Here is a 23,706-nt window from a genome sequence, read left to right on the forward strand (position 1 = left end):
CTAATTCGCATGTGACAAAAATTACTTCCGATGAGATGCTAATTGTTATTACTTCCATAAAAAACTTAGAGATACATCAGATTGATGTTAATACAAATTTTATAAAGCCGTGAATTAGATAAAGAAATTTACATAGACCAACCTGAGGACTTTGTAGTGAAAGGTTGTGAAGACAAAGATTGCAAGTTGAACAAATCTTTGTATTGTTTTCAAATAAGCACGTAAACAGTGACATGATAATTTGATCATGTGATAATGAGTAGTGGATTTAAGGTAATGAATATGACAAGTATATTTGCAAGTAACTTGTTAAGGATGCCTATGTGATTGTATGCTTGTATATTGATGATATACTAATACTTGATATAAACGTAGATATAATTAATTCCACTAAAACATACGCTGAGTGATAACGTTGACTTGAAAGACTTAGACCTTATTGATGTAATCATAAGGATGAGGATTAGAAGATAATATAACATTTATAGTCTTAGTCATTCTCATTGTGTTGAATTTGTGCTTATGAGATACAATCAGTCTGATTGTAAGCATGCCTTACTCCGTACGATTCTTCTTGTAGATTCGATAAAAATAAGAGTAATGGAATATCTTAACTTGAATACTCAAGAGTTATAGGATGTCTGATGAATTTAATGAACTGTAAGAGTCCAGACATTGCCTATATTATGAGTAAGTTAAGTATATATACTTGTAGTCCAGAACAAGAGCATTGGGATGCGCTTAATAGAGTATTATGGTACCTAAAATACTTTATTACCTTTTGTTTTATTTATGAAAGGTATCTTGTTGTCCTTGAGGGACTTTGTGATGCAAACTGGATAGTTGACTCAGAGGAGTCTAAGTCTACCAGTGGATATGTTTTCACTCTAGCAAGAGGGTTTGTTTCTGGAAGTTTTTCAGACAAACATATATTGCTCAATTCATTATGGAACTGAGAGTATTGCGTTAGATAAAGCACGAGAGAGGGCCGAGTGCCTAAGATGCTTTCTAGAAGACATTCCTCTCTGGCATAGGCCTGTGCCAGCTATATCTATACATTGTGTTAGCCAAGCTATAATAGTTAAAGCTAAGTAATAACTAATCTCAATCGGCGTTATTTCCATTGATTGGCTAAAGTCCAAGGAGAATTTCGTGCAACCTTTGACGAAAGGTTTGTACAAAGAGATAGTCAAAAATGCATCGAGGGGGTTGGGGCTTAAGCTCATATATTAAACTTACCATGAAGGATACTCAACCTTGCTGACTGGAGATCCCATGATCAAGGTTTCGAATGGGAAACTAATTTTTGGTGGGTAAAGGTAAACACTATCAGAGATTTTCATTCTCTGTCCCTTCCCTATGGTGTAGACGTGATAGTGTGACTGCATGTGGAGGATGACTTTTTAATAAGTCTTAATGAGTTCTATAGTTTCAATTTAAGATTGAAATGGGGTGTAGCAGTAAGCACTCTTGATGGAATTCACCTATCTGAATGGGGAAGTGGGTCGCTTCCTATGAGAATATGAGCTGATTCTCTAGAGCATTCTGAGAAACAGGATAAGTCCAGGGCCAAAACGGACACAACGGCACGAGCTTGGTAGCAACCTTGGAGATATCATGTGTGGTTATTATCGCGGATTACACCAAACTCTAGCAGTTCAAGACATCGCGTTCACTGTCTAGCAAGTAGTTCCGGTAATCTCTCACTAAGCAAAGGTTCAAGACCTCATGGACACCTCTGCCTATAGTGGTATTTCCTGTATTTCGTTTTTATCTATTTTTAATTCATTTTGAGAAAATGAGTTTTATGTTGTTTTTATGGTCTTGGTATTACTAGTTCTTAGGACCTAAGGGTCACTAAGGGTTCACTAGTTCATGATTTTTCACTTTGGTGAAAGAAACCTTTAGTCTCACTTGTGAGAAACTAAAGATGAAAGCTCTCTATACTATTATGATTTATGCAATCCATAGTATGACCCTGGGATCAACACACTACTGTGTGAAGGAGAGGACATTGAAATGGCTAGTATGAATTCAACATGCACGATCTGTCTGTCTGTTCAGTCAGTTCGTGTCGTGAGATTGGGTTGTTGATTTACCAAGATCTATTTGTGTTTTTCACGTTTTATTGAGTTTTCATTCATGTGGGGGATTGTTGGAAAAACGATTAATAAAAATACTTTTTAAAGATTTTAATTTAGTGTTTCTTTTGTGAATGAAAACTTATTATTCCCACATAGTGGAGTTTCCACTCTTTAGTTGTTTTTAAGAGACTATATAAGATTTTTAGTCCCACATAGGGGAGGAGCTCTTCTTAACTTGATTTTGTCAATTATATAAACAAATTCACTTCTTTTGTAAAAGCATGGAAAAAAGGGGTTGCTCTATATTCTAGAGGGACCCCTATATGGTAAAGGGGTTGCTCTATATTTTAGAGGGGCCCCTACATGGGAAAGGGGTTTCTCTATATTTTAGAGAGACCCCAAAGCGGATTCTCTATATATTAGAGAGAGACCCAAGGGAAATATTTTGTATTGCTTTCTTTAGCATTCGCGATTTTCCTTAATGTTTTTTTCGGAGTTGCCAAGCTCAAGTTGAGCATCTACTACATATGCTAGTAGTAGGTGTATTAGGGTGTTTTATCCTGGAGATATCCGTCCTGTGAGGGCTATAGCATCACTCTTGAGTGTAGCCGGGCGCTAATGTCTTAAGGACAGCGTGTTGAACACGCGACTCACTCTGTTTTCCAAAGTTTTGCCTTGTTGTTGTTGCGGAGATATGGGGAGCTTGTTCATTTCGTCAAAGCAATCACTTCCACTATAAAGGACCTAAGTATCAATAACTTTTTGCTTATTTGATTTTTCTTTGTTTTTGATTATTGCACCCAACACTTACTCCATCGGGTTTTATCAACTCGAGCACCACATCAATCTCCACCAGTTCCAGCACTGCCATCATATCCATCACAGGCTCGTGCTCACCATCTCCCCCGTCTCTTGCTTGCAGGACTAGTACAACTCAATTCCTCATTACCGATAATCACCATTAGTCGCTGCTGTCAATAAACTGCAGCGTCAATAATTCATCGTCTTCTACTACAGTTCTCGTGACTCCTCCAAGCCCTGTTAACTTCTCAAACTCGAAACCAAAAACAAAGAACCAAACCAGAACTCCCCTGGTCCGTATTCTTAGCTTCAAATCCTATCTCAACCTATCGAACATGACCCTTGGACCCCTGGTTGCCGGCGTGAATGAGCTTGGCAACAGCAGCTCTCCATCACCTCCTGTGTAAGTTCTGGACATACCCCTTCTTACCATTCATCTCAGTCACAACACACCATGCACGATAACACAACAACACCAGCAAACTTCAGTTCTTCTATTTCTCGTTCTCCCTAGCAGTAACAAGCTTATGTATTATCACTTGAGCTCGACATCAATCTCCCCAGCGCCGACCACAAACTCCCATGATCTTCTCCATCTTATACCATTGATCCATCACCATTACCACAGTTTAAAATCCTGCCATACTGCACGTCGAGCTTTCTCCATATACAACCAGTCTTCATCGATCACCAACTGCCATGCAAACGAATCCTCTCCATCACCAGCCAACAGTCTCGCTGCAAAAGCCAAACTCCGTTATCACTGCCTTCATTTCTCAGCTTCATCTTCGTTAATGGAAGAAACTCAGCTCCATCTTCAACTCATCGTCACTGCCATTAGCTACAACAAACTGCATCAACCCACTTCAAGCCTCAATCCCAGAGCTGAACCTCCCATGCTCGTTCACGCAACTGCCAAGCTCTGTACTATTTAACTCAAAGAACCTTCATCGTTCTCTCGAACAACGCATTACTAATCTGCATACTGCACGAGCATTTCCTGAACTTTTCGGTCCCTGTTAATGGCAGCAGCCATCATCATCCACCAGACTCAACCCCGATGAGAGTGACTTATCAACATCGTCATGATCATCTGCCGACCGTGAACGACAACACCATCATCCATCAAATCTAGAAGAATTGAACGTCATCATCTCTTCATCATCACGACAATCCTCACTGCCATGGTCGTTCACATCACCGACGACCATTTCCTTCATCGTCGAGAATCAACAGCAGCAGCAACTGAACTCACTTCTCCCGTGTCATTGATATTTCATGTGCTGGAAGCAAGCCAAAACCTAACTCAGTTCTCAGCTCGTCTCGTGTCATTAATATTTCATGGCTGCCCTGAGTAGAAACTCGGGTGCCTATAACAGTTCTGTAGGTTCTCCAGTTTTCGACAACTTCGGCTTGCTTCAAATGCCTCCAGATTCTTCATACGACGTCGGATTGACTCCATTCTTTCGCCATTGGCTTCGTCTTTCCGTTGTCTTCAAGATGATGGGATGAAATCCTGGATTTGAGCTAGTCCCACTTCTTTTTGCTCTAATGACTCCATTGCACCTGATAAACTCAAAAGCAATCATAAGATACATAATTTACAAGAAAACTCGCAAAGAAATCATAAACAATAGATAAATATCAAGGCGTTTACCACACCTATCACCGCACCACTGTGCCAATGGAAAACCATGCCAGCCACGTTTACCGCGCCAAGGCATGCCAGCCGTGCTGGCCGCACCATGCGCCAATGGCATGCCAAACTCTTGGCCCCACCATGGCAAGCCAACCGCACCTTTCCTTGGCATGCCAAACCCTTGACCCCATCATGCCAAGCCCAACCGCACCTTGGCATGGTAGGCCCTACCATGCCAAGCCGTCCAAACCCTTGGCCCCACTATGCCAAGCCATCCGCACCATTCTGCCTTGGCACCACTATGCCAAGCCGCCCGCACCATTCCACCTTGGCCCCACTATGCCAAGCCGCCCGCACCATTCTGCCTTGGCCCCACTATCCAAGCCGTTCGCACCATTCTGCCTTGGCCCCACAATGCCAAGCCGTCCAAACCCTTGGCCCCACTATGCCAAGCCGTCCGCGCCATTTTCTTTGGCCCTACCATGCCGGCCTTCCCTATGCGGCTACCAAAACGAAGGCGTGCGACGATCAACGACCACCCTTCAATCCTAGATGCAAATCCTAGCCGTCCAAGGTCGCCAGACAATGCATGGTAACCTTTGGCCCAAAACCCTAGTTTTGGCCACGCCGAACTGCGCCAAGGCATGCCATGCCACATGTGCCAATGACATGCCAACCACCTTGCTGCGCCATACCATGCCGGCCTTCCCTATGCGGCTACCAAAACGAAGACGTGCGACGATCAACGACCACCCTTCAATCCTAGATGAAAATCCTAGCCATCCAAGGTCGCCAGACAATGCATGGTAACCTTTGTCCCAAAACCCTAGTTTTGGCCACACCAAACCGCGCCAAGTCATGCCATGCCACATGTGCCAATGGCATGCCAACCACCTTGTCGTGCCATACCATGCCAGCTTTCCCTATGTGGCTACCAAAACGAAGGCGTGGACGATCAACGACCACCCTTCCATCCTAGATGCAAATCCTAGCCGTCCAAGGTTGCCAAACAACGTACGGTAACCTTTGGACCCAATCTCTAGTTTTGGCCACGCCAAACTGTGCCAAGGCATGCCATGCCACATGTGCCAATGGCATGCCAACCACCTTGTCGCGCCACGCCATACCACCCTTCCCTATGTGGATGCCAAAACGAAGGCCTGCAAAAATCAATGACCACCTTCTCATCTAAGATGTAGATCTTAGCCGTCCAAGGTTACCGGCTAACGCATGGCAACTTTTGGCCCTAGTTTAGTCGCGCCTAAACAAAACCAAAACCCTAACTTTTGGACGCGCCTAAACCAGGCCATACTAAAGCCATACCGAGAATGTTTCATGCCACTGGCTACCAAGCGAAGGGTTGCAATAATCAACGGCTACCATTCCTCTTAAGATGCAAAATCTCGACCGTCGAAGATCACCAAGCCGGAAAGTCTCCCAAGCTCGACTTGCCAAACAACAACAACATGCTACATGTTTTCCATGAAAAAACTCGAGACATCAACGCATGTCACAAACTGGGGGATGCTCATTGGGTATTGGTTTGGCGGTCTACATCGTGCGGCGTACACTACGCCCGTCATAAGAAAGTAACATAAGGATGAGGCGGTTAGTAAATACAGGGAGTAATGGTGAAACGCTTTCTTTTATGGAACATCAATTCCATGCATTACCGGTTACCTCCTCCTCCCATTTACTCACCCGTTTTCCATTTCTTAATGAGACCAGAGTACGTTTCACTTCGACTTGTATAAATAGGCATTACCTATTTCCACCGAACAACAAGTTCAGGTCAGGATCATACAACACTCAGAAAATATTTGCTAGCTTTCCATCTATTAGCTTCCCACTTTCTGATACAAGTCGTGAAACAACTATTCTGGTCTCAATACTCTCTTCGCTTCCCTCCCCAAAACCAACCCTTCTCCTTCACTTTGTGACCGAAGCAAGTCTGGAACGACCATTTCTTGGTCTCTCGAATCTAAAGTACTCCCTTGTAGTACATTGTTTAGGGTTTAAAATCGTTTCTCACCCATACACCTGAAATTACCAAAATCAGCAGAAACCGTTTTCACCCTCAAACATCAAGGTACAGTTATGCTCCTACGTCTCTGATCCCAGCAGGATGCTACGTACTTGATTCCCTTAGCTGATCTCACCCACAACTAAGAGTTGCTACGACCCAAAGTCGAAGATTTTAATAAACAAATCTGTATCACACAGAAAAGTCTACGGTAATAGATAAATTTGTCTCCCACAGAAATACCTACGAGTTTTGTTCCATCTTTTGATAAATCAAGGTGAACAGGAACCAATTGATAACCAAGACTTATATTCCCGAAGAACAGCCCAGAATTACCATTCACCTCACAATAATCTTAATCGACGTGGCGAAAGAAGATATTGTGGAATCACAAACGATGAGACGAAGATGTTTGTGATTACTTTTATATCTTGCCTATCGGAGATATCAATCTCAAGCCAATCATTACGATTGTACTCAATACGATAGAATCAGCAAGATCAGATCACACAACTACAAGAAAGTAGTATCGGTTTGGCTTCACAATCCCAATGAAGTCTTCAAGTCGTTAACCTACAGGGTCTCGGTAGAAAACTAAGGTTAAAGAAGAATCGACTCTATCTTATACAACTAGTATCCACACGAGGTGTGGGATTAGGTTTCCCAGTTGCTAGATTTCTCCCTTATATAGTCTTTCAAATCAGGGTTTGCAGTCAATGTTAGCTTAGTAACAAAGCATGCAATATTCACCGTTAGATGAAACCTGATTAGATTCAAGCTAATATCTTTCCACCGTTAGATCAAAAACTTAGCTTTTTACACACAAATTAAATGCACGTTTTAGGTTTGTGTAACCGTACCCAAACATGTACATTTGTTGGTTCAACATTAGTTAACAAAATGGTTAGCCATATGAGCACTTTCATATCAACCATATTCTTCTTCACCATAACTAGTTCAAATGACTCAAATGAACTAGTTAGAGAGTTGTTCAACTGCTTAGATCTTATAGAAGTATACAAGGCACAATCGAAGCAAAAACGATTTGATTCACTCGAATCGATTCATGAACTTTATAGCCACGGTTTGCAAAATTGCATTCCTTAGTTAATATAAGTATAAGTTCACGAATAATCGTTTTTTAGAATATATCCAACCTAAGTACGCGGACCAGGTATGCAGACTTAAGTACCCGGAATAAGTTTGTAAATAGTTCACAAACTCCAGCAGATTTTCTCGGGAAGAGAACCTCCGACAGTACGCGGACTGGGTTCGCGGACTCTGTTCCGGTTTCCTGAGCAACAAAGTACACAGACTTTGGTTCAAGTATAAGGACTTATACATGTATGTGGTACCACACAATGCTTATATCCAACATTGGTTATATAATCTAAACTCTCATTTCAAACGTTGAATCATTCTTAGAGGACGTTATATAGTTTTTATTCACAAACTATTTTTCGTCAAAGCCATTTTTAAGTGATTGAAACATAACATGACTTTCGTCACTAGGTAAAGATGAACTTGGCCAAAGCGAAAGCTTACCAACACATATTTCGAGAAATAGATAAGCGAGATAAACTCGGCTCGAAATAGCAAATGTGTGTAATCAAAGTCTATGCAAAACGACTTTTGTCTCACGATAGGAGATAGAGTAGATAGACTTTTGAGTGATAGATAAGTTCAAGTCTCCACATACCTTTTAGTCGATGAAGTTCCACCAGTTCCTTGAGTAGTTCTTCGTCTTGTATGATGATCGCCATGGAGTTCTTGAGCTCAACTACACTTTTTATAGTCCGAGATTTACCTATAGTATACTAGTGTTGATGGTGGTTTTTCGAATAGGGATAAATTGTAAAACCTTGTATTTAATGCGCTGACGCCCTGCAAGTGTATAAAGCCATTTAAGAAGTGATGAGTGCAAAAAACCTCTTCACTCATTAAGCAATTCAATATGTACGGAATTCATTCAGAATGGTGCAACAATCCCGAATATTCTATGAATTTTCCTAGTAGCATTATCCACTTAATGCATTGTGTGCCTTGTATTTTCCTACGCTATGTTCCGCAAGAGAACCCTCAATGTTGGCATGACATGACGATTAATGTTCACTCTCAGCAGAGTAGCATGAATCTCCCGAAGTGTCAGTATTGAAGTCTGCATGAAAGTACTCACACATGTTGCCTCATTCTCTGACAAAGAGATCTTCGTATCGACGCGCTTTTAAGAAGCTAGATCGATCGAACTCGTTTAAATTCCTCAAAGGAAAATCCATACTGTCTATATCAGTCTCAAAAAACGAACACGGCCACACAATTTGGTTGCATGATCCAACAAGCGTAGCCTATTCCTAACAGAGCTAGGCAATCACCGTGGTGACCACCAGCGGGCCCACTAGTACCCTAGTCGATCGAGTCCCACTAGGTGAATTCCTAAGCACTACGAACGTCAACCCTTATGGGTATTTGCGCTGTTAAGAAACTAGCTCAAACGAGCTAAGACCGTTAAAAAAGGTCTTTAATACATCATGACCGTCCAACTTAGCCATCCTAGTTGGACGACTAAGATATTCCCTAGAATGATCAAAGAGGCGCCTACATGCACATTGGCTGCCCAACTTTCCCCCTGCTCAATCGACCTGCCCATGGCAAGTTCATAGAGCAGCAAATCGTTTGCCCAAATTAAGGCAAACCCGCTTGTTTCCAAAACCCTAATTAGGGTGCGGCGGTAAGAAACTGTCGCAAATCGATCGTGTCCGTCCAACTTGGCCAGCCTAATTGGACAGCTTAGATCGCATTTCGGATGATCAAGGAGGTGCACATAAGATCACCGTCGGCCCAACATTGTCCCCGTTCGATCGCCTTACCTGTGGGAAGTCAATGAGGCAGCAAATCTCCTGATCGAACTAGGGTGGACGCGGCTTTCCTGAAACCTTAATTTTTATTCGCGGCAGTATGCTACTATCGCAAATCGATCGCGACCACTCGTTTCGCCGGCCAAATCGAGTGGCTTAGATCTGATTTTAGATGACCCAGGAGATGTTAACACGCTCAATGGAAGCTCTTCTTCACATATGGACAATCAGCCTACTCGAATCAGCACACGGCGCTTGGGTTTGATCAGTTAAAACAGGATGGTCGCGCGGCCACCAAACCCTAAATCAACGACAACTAATAGCTATCTCAAAGCCATCTCGTCCGTCCGTCTTCTCCGACTTGGCCGGACGACTTAGATTGAGTATTAAGCGATCTATGGGGCGTGGAAATGATTACCGGCCACCCCCTTCTGCAAGGAATAATCGGCCAAGCTATGCCTTGTCCGTGCGGCTCCGGAACATCGCCCAAAAACGACCCCTCGCGCTGCTTCAACAACAGCCATTAACTGCCGCAAATCGTCTCGACCACTCAACTTGGCCGGCCGATTTGAGCGATCCAGATCTAATTTAGATCGACTGGTAGGATTTTAGAATGGCTACCATCTTCCACTCGCCTACAGGGAGCGATCGACTAAGTAATAACTCATCCCTGGAGCTACCAAACGACCGCTCAAACGTGTCCGGTTACGCTCTTCTTTTAAGACGATCGACTCGCAACTAACTTAGACGAGATTTAAAACAACGATGCTTCATCGACTATTTTGAGATGCTTAAAAGCGATGGTTTACGTGCATCGAGTACATACGATATCTTATATCGTCTTCACAAACAACTTATTTGTTTAACCTAATAGTGTCACGTGCTATTCTTTGCGGCAAGTCCCACGACTTGACCCACTTACTCGAGACATCAAACGTGTCACAAAATGGGGGATGCTCACTGGGGTATTGGTATGGCGATTTACAGCGTACGGCTGTAGATGGTGGATTTTCGACAAGGGCTAAAATCATAAACTCATAATTATACGAAGCTCTGATCCAGCAATCAGACGTGATCGAGACACGGGTCTCTCATCGAATTCTCAACAGAGAGTACTTTCTCTCAGAGTACATGTAGATATGTAGTCTCACGACTGGACAACGGTATATCTCATGAATACTGAATACTTTTAGTGATTATTTCTATATAGTATCACGAGATGGACGGCTCCTAGACAGCTTGCTCTGCTAGTATAGAGCGATAACGTCTTCAGGAACAAACAACGAGTTTACCCTGACTATATAAAGGATATGACTTGCCGACAAGCTCTTATCGCGATAATTAATGCTCCTAGACAGCTTGCTCTTCTAGTATAGAGCCACAAAGTTAATTATTCCTAATTAACATTACTTCTGCCGTGACATTGAGGAAAATAAGACACTGGGGACTGAACATCACGGGTCAAAGGATAGGCCACGTGTCCTTGTACACGTCATGAATTCTCAGCCGTGTGTTATGTTACTTCTCATGAAAATCGACAAGTCATGATGAATTTGGATATATGGACATTGGTCCATGTCATGGATTAGAAGAAATCGACGTTAACAAAATGTTCATCATTCAGAAGAAAAGTCTAATTGAAGTAAAGTCGTTTAAACATTCAAAAGAAAGATATCCACTATGAAGACTAAAAAGGGAATGCTCTAACGTCTAAAGAATATGGAAGTAAAACTACTCGTCGGACTCATCCGAATTGTCAGCTTCATCGTCACTGTCCTTCTCGGAATCATCTTCTTCAGAGTCACTGTCAGGATCATTGGTGAAGTCCGGTGGACGGAAGATAACATCATCATCTGAATCCGAGTTATCTTCTGCTGCAGCTTCAGCTTCAATTTTCTTCATCATCCTCTGATGCTCTCTTTCATATCGATCAGGCTTAATGTAACGCTCGGATGGTTCCCATGTGATCTCTCCTTCAGAAGAATCAGCATCAGAATCAGAAGGCACCCCATCCAAGAATTGACGCTTCTCCTCAACCCTCTGTCTCTTACGCCGGGTGTGATCTTTTTCACGTTGACGGGCATCCTCCTTTTTGTCTTCAGCTCTTTTCTTTTCGAGTTCAGCAAAAGAGACTCTTCGCTCACCCAAGGGAACATTAGGCTTCGCCCCTTCCTGGGTAACCCTAGCCTTTGATTTCGCAACATGAGCGTCGGAATCCTCATCAGAGGAGCCAGAGGAAGAAGAGGAATACCAGTAATCATAATTGCTGTTATTGTTGGTCGACATTTTCTGGAACCGGAAGATCAAAGATTACTACTATGTAAGCAAACCAACATCAGCAAAAATGGTAACTCTTAACTCTTACCTTTTATACTTCCACTAACTATAGTGATAGTAATGCTAGAGTTAACACCTCAAAATCGTTCGTCTCTTCGAAAACTGCAAAAAACGAACAAAACTTTATTTAGTTTCCGAAACTGATTTTTCATGAAATCACGGAAAAAATTTTCATAATGTGAACATTCACACAACTTACCTATGAAGTTCATAACAATACAATATTCTATCATAAATATATTGTCTATCTTTGAAGAATCCTCAAAACCCACGTTTTGATTTTTCGAAAAAACAGCAATTAATGCAACTTGCATACATAAATTTTCAAGGATTTTATCTAACGAAAACAAACTCATGCAAATAAAATATATCATCATATTTTGCACAATATATGTCATGGCTGCATATATATATATATATATATTTTTCCTTCGTATCGTCATTATTTGTCTTTAAAACGAAGGTTTATTTCAAAAAATATTGTGAAAGCTCACATCTCATACATATGATAAAGTTTTTTATTTACATGAAAGCTCATAAGAAAAATTTTATCACTGGACACAAGTTCATCATATGAATTTTCCTTCGAGTCGTCGTAATTTGTCTTTAAAACGAAGGATTATTTCGATTTCGTGAAAATTTACTCCTTTTATGATAAAACCGTGGTACACATGAAAGCTCAAACACTTAGTTTTATCACTGGACCTAGGTACATATACTAAAAAAAATCTCTCCTAAATCAGGGATTATAGTTAGTTTTCAAAACTAACGATTGAATGAACATACGTTTTCAAAAAAACGAGGGTTTTTTCATAAAACTCACACTAATATACACACATGTATATGACTTCATTATGATCAAAGCATGAAAAACTCATGAGGATCATAAACATCAGCAAACGAAAAAAAAATTACCTAACGTGCGGCGTCCGGAATTTGGCCGGACGACGGTCGGACGGCGCCGACGATCGGTGGCGGCTGGCGGCTCCGGCGGAAAAACCCTTCTACCCTGGCGTGAAGGTGATGAAGGTGCTGGTCGTGTGTGAGGAAAATAATTAAAAAAAAAGGGTTAATCCCTTTTATACAATTTTTATTTTCAAAAACCTAATTTTACAAGGATTTCCTTATTGGGCTCGGCCCGCGAATCCTAACCGACCACGGACTCGTCGTCCAAACCAGCGGTTCAACGCCAATTTATGCTCATCAAACGACGCTCCAATCATGACATTGAAACCTTCATCAAGTCGTGGTTTGCTCATGCTCTCTAAATCCAGTAACGTCTCAACTTACGACTAAGTTCAATTACTGTATTATTATTTATGGCCGGAAAATTAATCACCAATTAATGCTGACTGAAGAACACAGCTTTCCTCAGTAAGAAAGGGACTTAATGTAGATGGTGGATTTTCGACAAGGGTTAAAATCATAAACTCATAATTATACGAAGCTCTGATCCAGCAATCAAACGTGACTATCGAGACACGGGTCTCTCATCGAATTCTCAACGAAGAGTACTTTCTCTCAGAGTACATGTAGATATGTAGTCTCACGACTGGACAACGACATATCTCATGAATACTGAATACTTTCAGTGATTATTTATATATAGTATCACGAGATGGACGGCTCCTAGACATCTTGCTCTGCTAGTATAGAGCGATAACGTCTTCAGGAACAAACAACGAGTTTACCCTGACTATATAAAGGATATGACTTACCGACAAGCTCTTATCAGGATAATTAATGCTCCTAGACAGCTTGCTCTGCTAGTATAGATCCAAAAAGTTAATTATTCCTAATTAAGATTAATTCTGCCGTGACATTCATTACTGAATTCCCAGAATAATCTATTATTGTTCCTATTCCATGGTTGAATCCACGACTGGTCCCATGGAATGGCAATAAACAATTGTTCTGATTCTATGATCGAATCCACAACTTGATCTCATAGAATAGGAATAACTATATTATCTCATTACTCCGATTTCATGATCGAATCCACAACTGGTCTCATAAATGGTAATAGATAAATCTTAATTACTCTGATTCTATGGTCGAATCTACGATCCCATGGAATGGTAATGCTCACTTTATTGTTCTGAATTCGTAGTCGAATCCTCAGCTGATCTTATGAATTAATAATAAACATCTTATTGCTCAGTTTTGTGAATTATTCTCCACCGAATTCCATAATTAGTAATAAATAATCAACAACCGGGCATCTGAGCTACCTCTAAGTAAGCCCCGATTCAAATGGTGAAGGTGTATTCAACGACGATACACTAACAGTCACCGCACGAACGAGTATTTTAAAAATACAACGAAACGATAAACCTATGCAAAATAGAGAAGAAAATAATAAATAATTAAAAATATTGACCAGGGTGCTGGGAGCATGGACACACGACCGACCGAACGTGTCGTGGTCAATCCCACGCCAGTTTTATATCTTTAATGCATTTTTATTATTTTCCATGATTTGATGAAAATTTTCTCATTTTATCAAATCTCTTTCTTCTCGAGGAAACTCCTCGGTTTCATGGTACTTTTATAAATCCATAAAAATAATATAAAATTAAGGAAAGGAGTGTGGGGCGTGACCATTGGCCAACCGACCATGCCTTGGTATGAACCGGCCCCACACCCCACGGTTCCTTATTATTTTATTATTATTATTATTATTTCTCTAATTTCATGAAAAACTCCTTGATTTCATGGTATTTTTGCACAAATCATCATATAATAATAAATAAAAATAAAATTATGAAAAACTTGTGGGACCGGGCCACTAGCCGGCCGGCCATGCCCTAGTCGGTCCCACTCGCTCTTTGCTTTATTATTTTATTATTATTTATCCTATTTTTCCTTGAATTCATCAAATTCCTTGATTTTATGGTATTTCTCTCAAATTAGGAAAAATTCCCTCAAATCATCAAAAGTACCTAAAAATATTAAAAAATTATGAAAACTCGTGGGACCGGTCCATAGCCGGCAGGCCATGCCTCCATGGTCCCACACGCCCGTATTTTTTATTTTTTTAATATTTTGCTTCCATGAACTCATGAAAACTCCTTCAATTCATGGAAACTCCCTAAATTCATCAAATTTCTCAAAATTCATGAATTTTTCATAAAATCATCAAAATATTATAAAATTAAGGAAAAGGCACAACGGGACCGTGGTCACGACCGGACGACCATGCCTTGACCACGGCGGTCCCACGCCTCCTCATTCCTTATTTTATATCATTTCATGGTGTTTTCCTCAGTTTCGTCGAAACCCTAATTTTGGCATATTTTCTCGAATGGATGCTCAATTGCACGCCATAAAATATAAAAGTTCTCAGGACTGAGACGCGGACGCCTTGGGGACATGAGAACGCTATCTTGACCGACAAAGATTGGCTCTTTGGCTCACGGAAGCCGGTCCCATCAATTTTCACATTTTTGACCTAATTTGCACAATTGCTCGTATTAGGTCCAAAACTCTTCCAAACACTTTGGATTTTCTTGAAGTGATCGTCAGGCGGTCACGTGACAACCCAGGGCCGGTTTCATGACCCCATGGTCGGTCCCTCGCCTCGTTGTAATTAATTAGGTTTTCTCACCTAAGGCTCAGACGAGTATTTTGAATAAATGATTAAGCCAGCATTTAATCATTCTTTCACCAACAAATCGTCAACTCTTTAGGAGTTCTTCGTATTTTCTCACGTGATCATATGGACACTACATGGTTGATCCACGGTCCCATGTAGTCGCTCCCTCCTTCGTCCCATGGTTAAGCTTCTGACGAACCATGAATTGATCATCAATTGATCAAATTAGGGTTTCTGAATCCAAGGATTATCATTCCAGATTCCAACCTTAATAATTTTACGACGGCCTCATGGTCATTAATTTTATTAATTATGCTCGGTTCTACACCGGTGTTCTAATTAATATTTTTGGTACGCTGCGAATAAGCCATTAGATGAGCAACACATGCTCAGACAATCAAATATTCAACAATTCGTCACATGAGCAACACTTGCTCAGATGATAAATATTTGCTCAACCCAAGGAATATTGGTTCAACAATCAATATTCAACGATCCATCTAATGAGCAATACTTGCTCACTTCATCGTAAGAACTATACCTCTGTCTTATGACATGTTCAATTCATGAGTTTCAGAACATCATGTTCAACTCAGCAACTACATGGACTCATCGTCCCATCAAACCACGAAGTCATCAATTGACTAACAAACCACGAAACGTCAATCGTGTCACTTGGGGGGATATCACTTAGGGTTTTGTTCTGGCGGTCTACGGCACGTGTGTTCAAACACACGATAGAATGTGAGCAAGTCGTGCAATCAGTTGAAGGAATTCACGAGGTAGTGGGTGGAAAATCGACCAAGTCTCCACACGTTGAGCAACTGGTTTCAAACACGATCTCAACTTCCACACTCCTTGATTCCATCAATTGTCACACTTCATGGAATCATAGTGTCAAAAATTCCAGCAATATAAATAAGTCTCTGAATCATGATTGAATCATCGGCATCATCAGTATCATCAATCTCACGTCAAACTGACAACACGAGATCATCAACTCATCAATTGAGCAACTACTCTCAATTGAGCAATTTCAATCACTCAGAGCTTATCATATTCAGAATTCACACACCCACAATCTTTGATTACCATTGATTCCACACGTTTCTCATCTTCCCTCCTACAGATAAACCCATCCTCTCTTGTGACCGAATTTATTCTGGAACGGTCATTGTCTTGATTTAGGACGGAGTACTACAAATTGATCTCTCGAATCTAAAGCACCCCCTTTGCAGCGGTGCATCTGTGTGAGGTTTAACATTTCGCTCGGTTCGAGGTGTCTCCTCCGTACGGTCGTCTCCTCAATTCCTTAAAACCAGCAAATCGTTTTTCCCCATCTACAACGGCGTGCAATGCGCCCATCACGAGAAAGTGTTAGGAAAATTCGGACGGCCAGCAGTAATGAGAGTAGTGGGTGAAAGAGTGACCGATTTTCCCTCATAGTGGAAACATAGAGATCACCACTACCTACACAACCCCATTACTCCATTACTAAATCTCCTCCACTTCCTACTAGATCATAGGTTTGCGCTCAATGACTTGTATAAATAGGCCTTCAACCTATTTCAACAAAAGACACTAACAACGCAAGTGTTAACACAAGTATTCAGAAACCTTCAAGAGATGATAGCTTCCATTCTGCAAGCCAATTTAACATTCTGATATAAGTCATAAACAACCACACTTTCATAATTCAACATTCTGATTTCAAACACCTTCTTCGCTTCCCTCCCAAAGATCAACCCTTCTCCTTCACTTTGTGACCGAATTGAATCTGGAACGGCCATTTCTTGGTTTAGGTCAGAGTCTTACAGATTGATCTCTCGAATCTAAAGTACTCCCGTGCAATGCATTGTTTAGGGTTTTTAATTCGTTTCTCATCAACACACCCAAAATTACCAAAAAAAGCAGAACCAATTTTTACCCTCAAACAACTAGAAATCAAGACTTATAGTTTTGATCACTAACATTGACAAACATGCTTGAGATAGCAAACCATGCGAGTTCGACCGAGCAGTGCTCTAACATCAAGAATATAAGATAAACTTGGTCGAAGCGAAAGCTTGCCAACACATATTCCGAGAAATATGTAAGCGAGTTACAATCATCTTGAAATCCCAAATATGTATAATAGAAAACTATATCGTAACACGACTTATGTCTCAATATAGGGGATAGAGTAGAAATAGAATTTCCAAGTGTTAGGTGAGTTTCAGTCTCCATATACCTTTTGTCGATGAAGTTCCACAAGCTCTCCTTAGTAGTTCTTCGTCTTCAAATGATGAACGCCGTGAAGTCTAAGGCTCAACTACACAATCCATGTCCTAGTCCGAGACATCTCTAAGTAGACTAGAAGTCAAGACTTATAGTTTTGATCACTAACATTGACAAACATGCTTGAGATAGCAACGCATGCGAGTTCGACCGAGCACTGCTCTAACACTCTGTAACTTATAGTGGGGTAGAGGTGGGGGGAGATTTTCGGCAGCAACCTCCTCTACCACAAGTTCCTCAGCGACCTCATGTATCTCTGTATCCTCGGCAGCCTCAGGAGGTGGAGAAGGCGTAGCATCAGGATGATCCATGCGCGGAGGTGGATCAGCAGCAGATCTAGGCCTAGAATCTTTGCGCAGGTTTCTTCAGAAGCCTCATAATCACTAACACCAGCAGAAAATGCAGTTCATCAAAAATGGCAGGAGAAAATTGCAGTTGACCCAAAACTCGATTGGGGCAACAGTAAACGGACTTTGGGAATGGGTTTAATATAACCAACCAAAGGGAAGCATACAAGGAGTCATCAATAGAATCCTAAGAGAGCGATAAAGAACAATTGATCATCATGATCAAACTCAAAGACGTGAACAATCATGGTGAAAATCATGGAAAAAACATGAATGAAGCAAGACCCATTTTCTCAAACGAAATGGAGAAGGTGACAAAAGTTACAATCCATACATGCAATCATTCAAACGTGAAAAGCCAAACCGAAAGCATGGAGTATCTAAAACAACGACGCAGAAGAGCAAGAGAGAATTGAAGTTCACTAACATATGTGTGGAGATCGAATGCCGACAAATGAAAGATTTTGAGAGTCCACGGAGAAGGCCAACAGTTGGAAATGGAGAAGAATAAATCTTTGTGAAAGATACAGAGATGGAGAGCGACAGTGAGAGAAGAAGAAGGAATTTAATGAAAATCCTTCCTTAAAGTTCTTCTTATATGCGGCTGGAGAATCCAAAAATATAGTTGTCCCGAAATTCAAGGGGAAGTTATCGCATAAAAGGACACATGGGGACCACCCAATCCGTGCGTGCAAAATTGGCGACATTATGAAAGGTTTTATTCCAATCCTACCGATTGGTAGAATATGAAAGAAAAGGGGAAAACTGTGAATACCAATATTCTCTTGGACGCGTGTCACGTTTCTGGCGGTCGCGTGCAAGTTAACAAAGTAGCCCTGGCGATACAAAAGTATCTGAGAAGCAGTAGATCCCTTCCTGATATGCTTTATCCCATCTCGAGGAAGCATACCTCGATGGCTTAGATGATTAAGTAGACTCTACTATAGGGAGGTGGCAGCTGTCGAAAGGACAAAGACATCTGACATATCTAACCAACATTCAATGCGGCGAGACCTTATCTACACGCTTGGTCAAAGCGCGTGGAATAAAGTGAGATGACATTGTCTGACTGGCGAAGGCTCGCGGTAAGCGAAGGTACAACCTGTACTAAGGCTGGGTAAGTTATCGAGGGAACGTGGGCAAGCTGAGGTGGCAGAGCTCGACTGGAGAGAGCGTGCGGCCAACGAAGGTACCATTTGTATGTAAGATACATCAGGATACGATGGACCCAAAGACAACAAAGATGTTTCTGGAGCATAAAGGGCTATAAATACCAAGCTTCACCAACAAATAAGGGCATTCAATACAAGGAGGAAGATCTAGTCTTAAGCTTATACCTCTTTAATGTTTAGAACTTAAGTATTTACTATAGCTTGAGTTCTCTCTATTACTTTGGGAAGCATTTAAGATCTTTGTAACAACCACCACTTAATACAAACAATAACTCATTACCCCGTGGACGTTGACGAAAGTCGAACCACGTAATCTTTTGTGTCTCTTGATAACTTAGTAGCATTTTATATTTGAGAGATTTATTGAAGAACAGTTTATTATTATTTGATCAGTAAAGAAACTGTTACAACAGACTATCTTTTAATACAATAGTAAAGCTGATAAAATAAAGGAAACTGTTAAAGACAGCCTGTAATGATCAGACAGACGCATGTGTGAAAAACACACTTACATTACTCATTCTCACAGTCCCCCTCAAGCTTATACTGTTGAAAACATAAAAGCTTGATAACAAGAGAAAGAAACATAGGATGAGTGAGACCCTTTGTAAAAACATCATCCACTTGTTCTGCAGAAGCAATATAAGCAATCTTGAGAAATCCAAAACTGACTAACTCCCTTATAAAGTGATAATCCACCTCCACATGCTTTGTTCTAGCATGAAAGACAGGATTGCAAGCTAAGCTATTAGCTTATGTATTATCACAGTAGAACATACAAGGATGATGAATTGCAGTACCAAGTTCATGAAGCAAGAAAGAGATCCAAACAACTTCAGCAGCAACAACAACCATGGATTTGTATTCTACTTCAGCTGATGATCTAGAGATTGTAGGTTGTTTCTTGGAAGACCAAGAAATAATAGAAGAACCCAAAAATGTACAAAACCCTGAAGTTGACCTCCTGGTATCAGGACACCCTGCCCAATCTGAATCAACATAGGCAGTTATGGAAGAAATATCTCATGCACTAAGAGTAATTCCTGAACCTATAGTGCCCTTTAAGTATCTGAATATCCTCTTAACAAGCAATAGATGTTCAGATGTGGTTGCATGCATGAATTGAGATACATATGTAACTGCAAAACAAATATTTGGTGTAGTCATAGTCAGATATTGCAATCCTCCCACCACACTTCTATAACCAGTCACATCAGTAAGAGGAACTCCTGTAGATAATGAAAGTCTTGGACCATGAAGAACTGGAGTTTTAGGTGGTTTACAATGAAGCATATCAATTGTGTATTTATTTTGAGTAAGAAGTAATTTCTGTGAATCATCCAGAAAAGTAGCTTCAATACCTATGGAGTAGTGAAGATTGCCTAAATCCTTCATTGGGTATACCTTTTGAAGAAACTCAATGATTGTAGAACTCAACTGACTTGAAGAAGCAACCAGGATAATATCATCCGCATAAAGTAATAGAATTTCCATAGAGTCATCATGTTAATATACAAACATGGAGTGATCACAAGATGATCTAAAAAATCCAAATTCAAACAAATTCCCACAAAACCTCTCAAACCAAGCCCTTGGTGCTTGTTTAAGACCATATAGACTTCTATTCAATTTACACACATAATCTGGTTTGGTAGGATGAATGAAGCCTTTAGGATGTTCCATATAAACATCTTCAGTGAGAAAACCCGTGCAAAAATGCATTACTCACATCCAATTGTCTCACAGTCCAACCTCTGGATAAGGCAAGAGTTAAAACAATTCTTATTATTGGAGCTTTTACCACAGGATTAAATGTCTCAAAATAATCAATTCCATCTTTCTGATCATTACCTTTGGCTACCAACCTAGCTTTGAATCTTTCCATTGTACCATCAGGTTTCAACTTGATCTTATAAACCCATTTACATCCTAAGACATTATAGGTCGGATCTGGTTTGACTAAAGTCCAAGTGTCAGCTTCTTGTAAAGCAGTATGTTCATTGTTCATTGCTTGTACAAAGTCTGGATTTTTAACTGCAGTTCTATATGTCTTAGGTTCTGTGACAGAAGTTACGTAAGCAGTAAAGGCTAGATGTAGAGGATACCTAGAAGTGGAGTAAGACATAAAATCATGATCCAAAGGCTTTGGCTTGAACACTCCAGTTTTTGACCTTGTTGTTACTGGTTGCAGCACATCAGAAATAAAAGTAGAAGTATTTGTAGAAGTATCTTCAATACACACTGACTGATCTTGATAAATATTATCAGAATTAGATAAATCTAAAGAAGAAGTAATATCTTGTAGAGACTCATGTGTTGTAACAGAATTACTTGAAGTTGTCTTGAAGGGAAAATTATTTTCATCAAAATTCACATGAACTGAGATATAAGTCTTATTGGTAGATAAATCATAACACTTATAACCTTTGGGAAGTGGGCTATATCCCATAAAAACACATTGAATAGACTTGGGGCTCAACTTGTCTTTCCTATAAGGTTCTAAATTTGGAAAACAAATGCAACCAAACACCCTTAGAAATGAATAATCTGGTAGTGAATTAAACAATACTTCATAAGGTGATTTTAAATGTAGAACCTTTGTGGGAAGCCTATTGATGATATAAGTGGCAGTAAGGAATGAATCATACCAGAAAGACTTAGGTAGATTTGCTTGAAAAGCCATTGTATTTCCCATCTCTGTGATATGCCTGTGTTTACGTTCAGCTAACCCATTTTGTTGATGAAGATGTGGACAAGATACTCTGTATACAATGCCATTATCATCTAGAAAAGACTTGAACTGACCTTTGACTAGTTCAAGAGCATTGTCACACTGAAAGAACTTGATATAAGTATTCAAAACATTCTCAGAACTATTCTTAAAGTGTTGAAAACAAGAAAGACTCTCTGATCTACTCTTCATAGGATATATCCAATGATACCTGGAGTAGTCATCAATGAATATAATATAGTACTTGAACCCAAGAGTACTAGCAACTGGAGCTGGTCCCCATATATCTGAATGAACCAAACTCAATGGTGAATAGTAACTCTCTTAGATAAAGTAAAAGGTAGCTTATGATTCTTCCCTATCTGACAAGCTTCGCATAAACAGGAAGAAATAGTAGCTCCTAACTGGATAGAAGAAGTAGAAGCAACCTTATCTAGTACCAAATCAGAAGTATGACCCAATCTTTGACGCCATTGAGTTTTATCACCATTCTTAGTAGAAGCAGCAAAAGCAAAAGCAAAAGCAGTCAACCCTTGCATTGGATACAGATCATCTTGTATTTGTCCCTCAGCAGGAACTTTCCTTGTATGTGCACATTTAATTTCATATCCCCACTCAAAGAATTCAACAGACACCTTATTATCCTTTGTAAATTTAACAATGGACAAAAAATTTTGTTTAATAGTGGGAACATAAAGCACATCATCTAAATGAAATTGACTAGTATTTGTATCAAGAATAATATTACCAGTCTTCTCAATGGGTAACATAGTACCATCTCCAACCATCACCTTATTATACCCATCATAATTTTGAGAATCAACAAACAACTGTTTATCCTTAGTCATATGACTAGTTGCAGCAGAATTAGGTAACCAAACAGATGCCACATTTATATCAGAAGTAGAAGTAACTGAGTGTGCTTGAATGGATGCAAAGGCTTGTTGGAGTGAATGGGAAGCACCAACATTATTTGAAGGATCTGAGTTATTAGATGTACTTGAGTTACTAGATTTTTTGTTTGGTATATACCTGAAGTGACACCTATTTGCAGTATGACCTAGCTTCTTGCAGATTTGACACACAACCTGACTAAAATCAGTGGTGAAAAAGCGGGGGTCTAACAATACCACCCAATATTTCGCTTAACAATCTGTATGGACTAACTTCTAAATACTTTCTAGAGAATCAACTAGACAGTCAGACTCAATCTAGGTAAAAGTATCTCAAGGAGTTAATATTTGTTTTGATTTACTCAAGCTAATAGAAATCAGCGAGTTCTAATCAAACACAAGGAATAACTTGGACGGTACCAAAGACCAATGTCCAAGGATCAATCAATGACAATCAAACAACCAAAGGTTGGATTATACCAATTGTTGATCTACACACACAACCTGTATTATTTCAATTATAAAGATAAACAATATAATGCGGAAACTGAAATAACACAGACACCAGAAATTTTCTTAACGAGGAAACCGCAAATGCAGAAAAACCTCGGGACCTAGTCCAGATTGAATACACACTGCATTAAGCCGCTACAGACACTAGCCTACTCCAAGATAACTTCGGACTGGACTATAATTGAACCCCAATCAGTCTCCCACTGATCCAAGGTACAATTGTACTCCCTACGCCTCTGATCCCAGCAGGATACTGCGCACTTGATTCCCTTAGATGATCTCACCCACAACTAAGAGTTGCTACGACCCAAAATCGCAGGCTTTAACAATAAACAAATTTGTCTCACACAGACAAGTCTATCAAAGGATCAATCTGTCTCCCACAGAAAAACCCTAAAGTATTTGTTCCGTATTTTGATAATAATCAAAGTGAACAGGA

General features: G+C 40.3%; 1 protein-coding gene across 1 annotated transcript; it reads right to left on the reverse strand.

Annotated features, from left to right (window-relative positions):
• Nucleotides 1-19,643: 19,643 nt before the first annotated feature.
• Nucleotides 19,644-20,624, reverse strand: LOC113311911 (uncharacterized mitochondrial protein AtMg00810-like). Its single transcript, XM_026560698.1, has 3 exons — nt 20,180-20,624; nt 19,931-20,119; nt 19,644-19,759 (listed from the first exon to the last, which is right to left on the reverse strand). The coding sequence occupies exons 1-3, from the start codon at nt 20,622-20,624 to the stop codon at nt 19,644-19,646; spliced, it is 750 nt and encodes a 249-aa protein (XP_026416483.1).
• Between the last annotated feature and the right edge of the window lie 3,082 nt (nt 20,625-23,706).

Source organism: Papaver somniferum, chromosome 9, assembly GCF_003573695.1.
Source record: "Papaver somniferum cultivar HN1 chromosome 9, ASM357369v1, whole genome shotgun sequence".
Taxonomy (NCBI): Eukaryota; Viridiplantae; Streptophyta; class Magnoliopsida; order Ranunculales; family Papaveraceae; genus Papaver; species Papaver somniferum.

Coding starts and splice junctions, on each gene's coding strand:
- LOC113311911 (XM_026560698.1), bottom strand. CDS start 20,624: ATGGAAATTCTATTACTTTATGCGGATGATATTATCCTGGTTGCTTCT. Junction 20,120..20,179: donor ATACTTAAAGGGCACTATAG/GTTCAGGAATTA, acceptor ATGTTGATTCAG/ATTGGGCAGGGTGTCCTGAT. Junction 19,760..19,930: donor TTTCTTGCTTCATGAACTTG/GTACTGCAATTC, acceptor TTGCTTCTGCAG/AACAAGTGGATGATGTTTTT.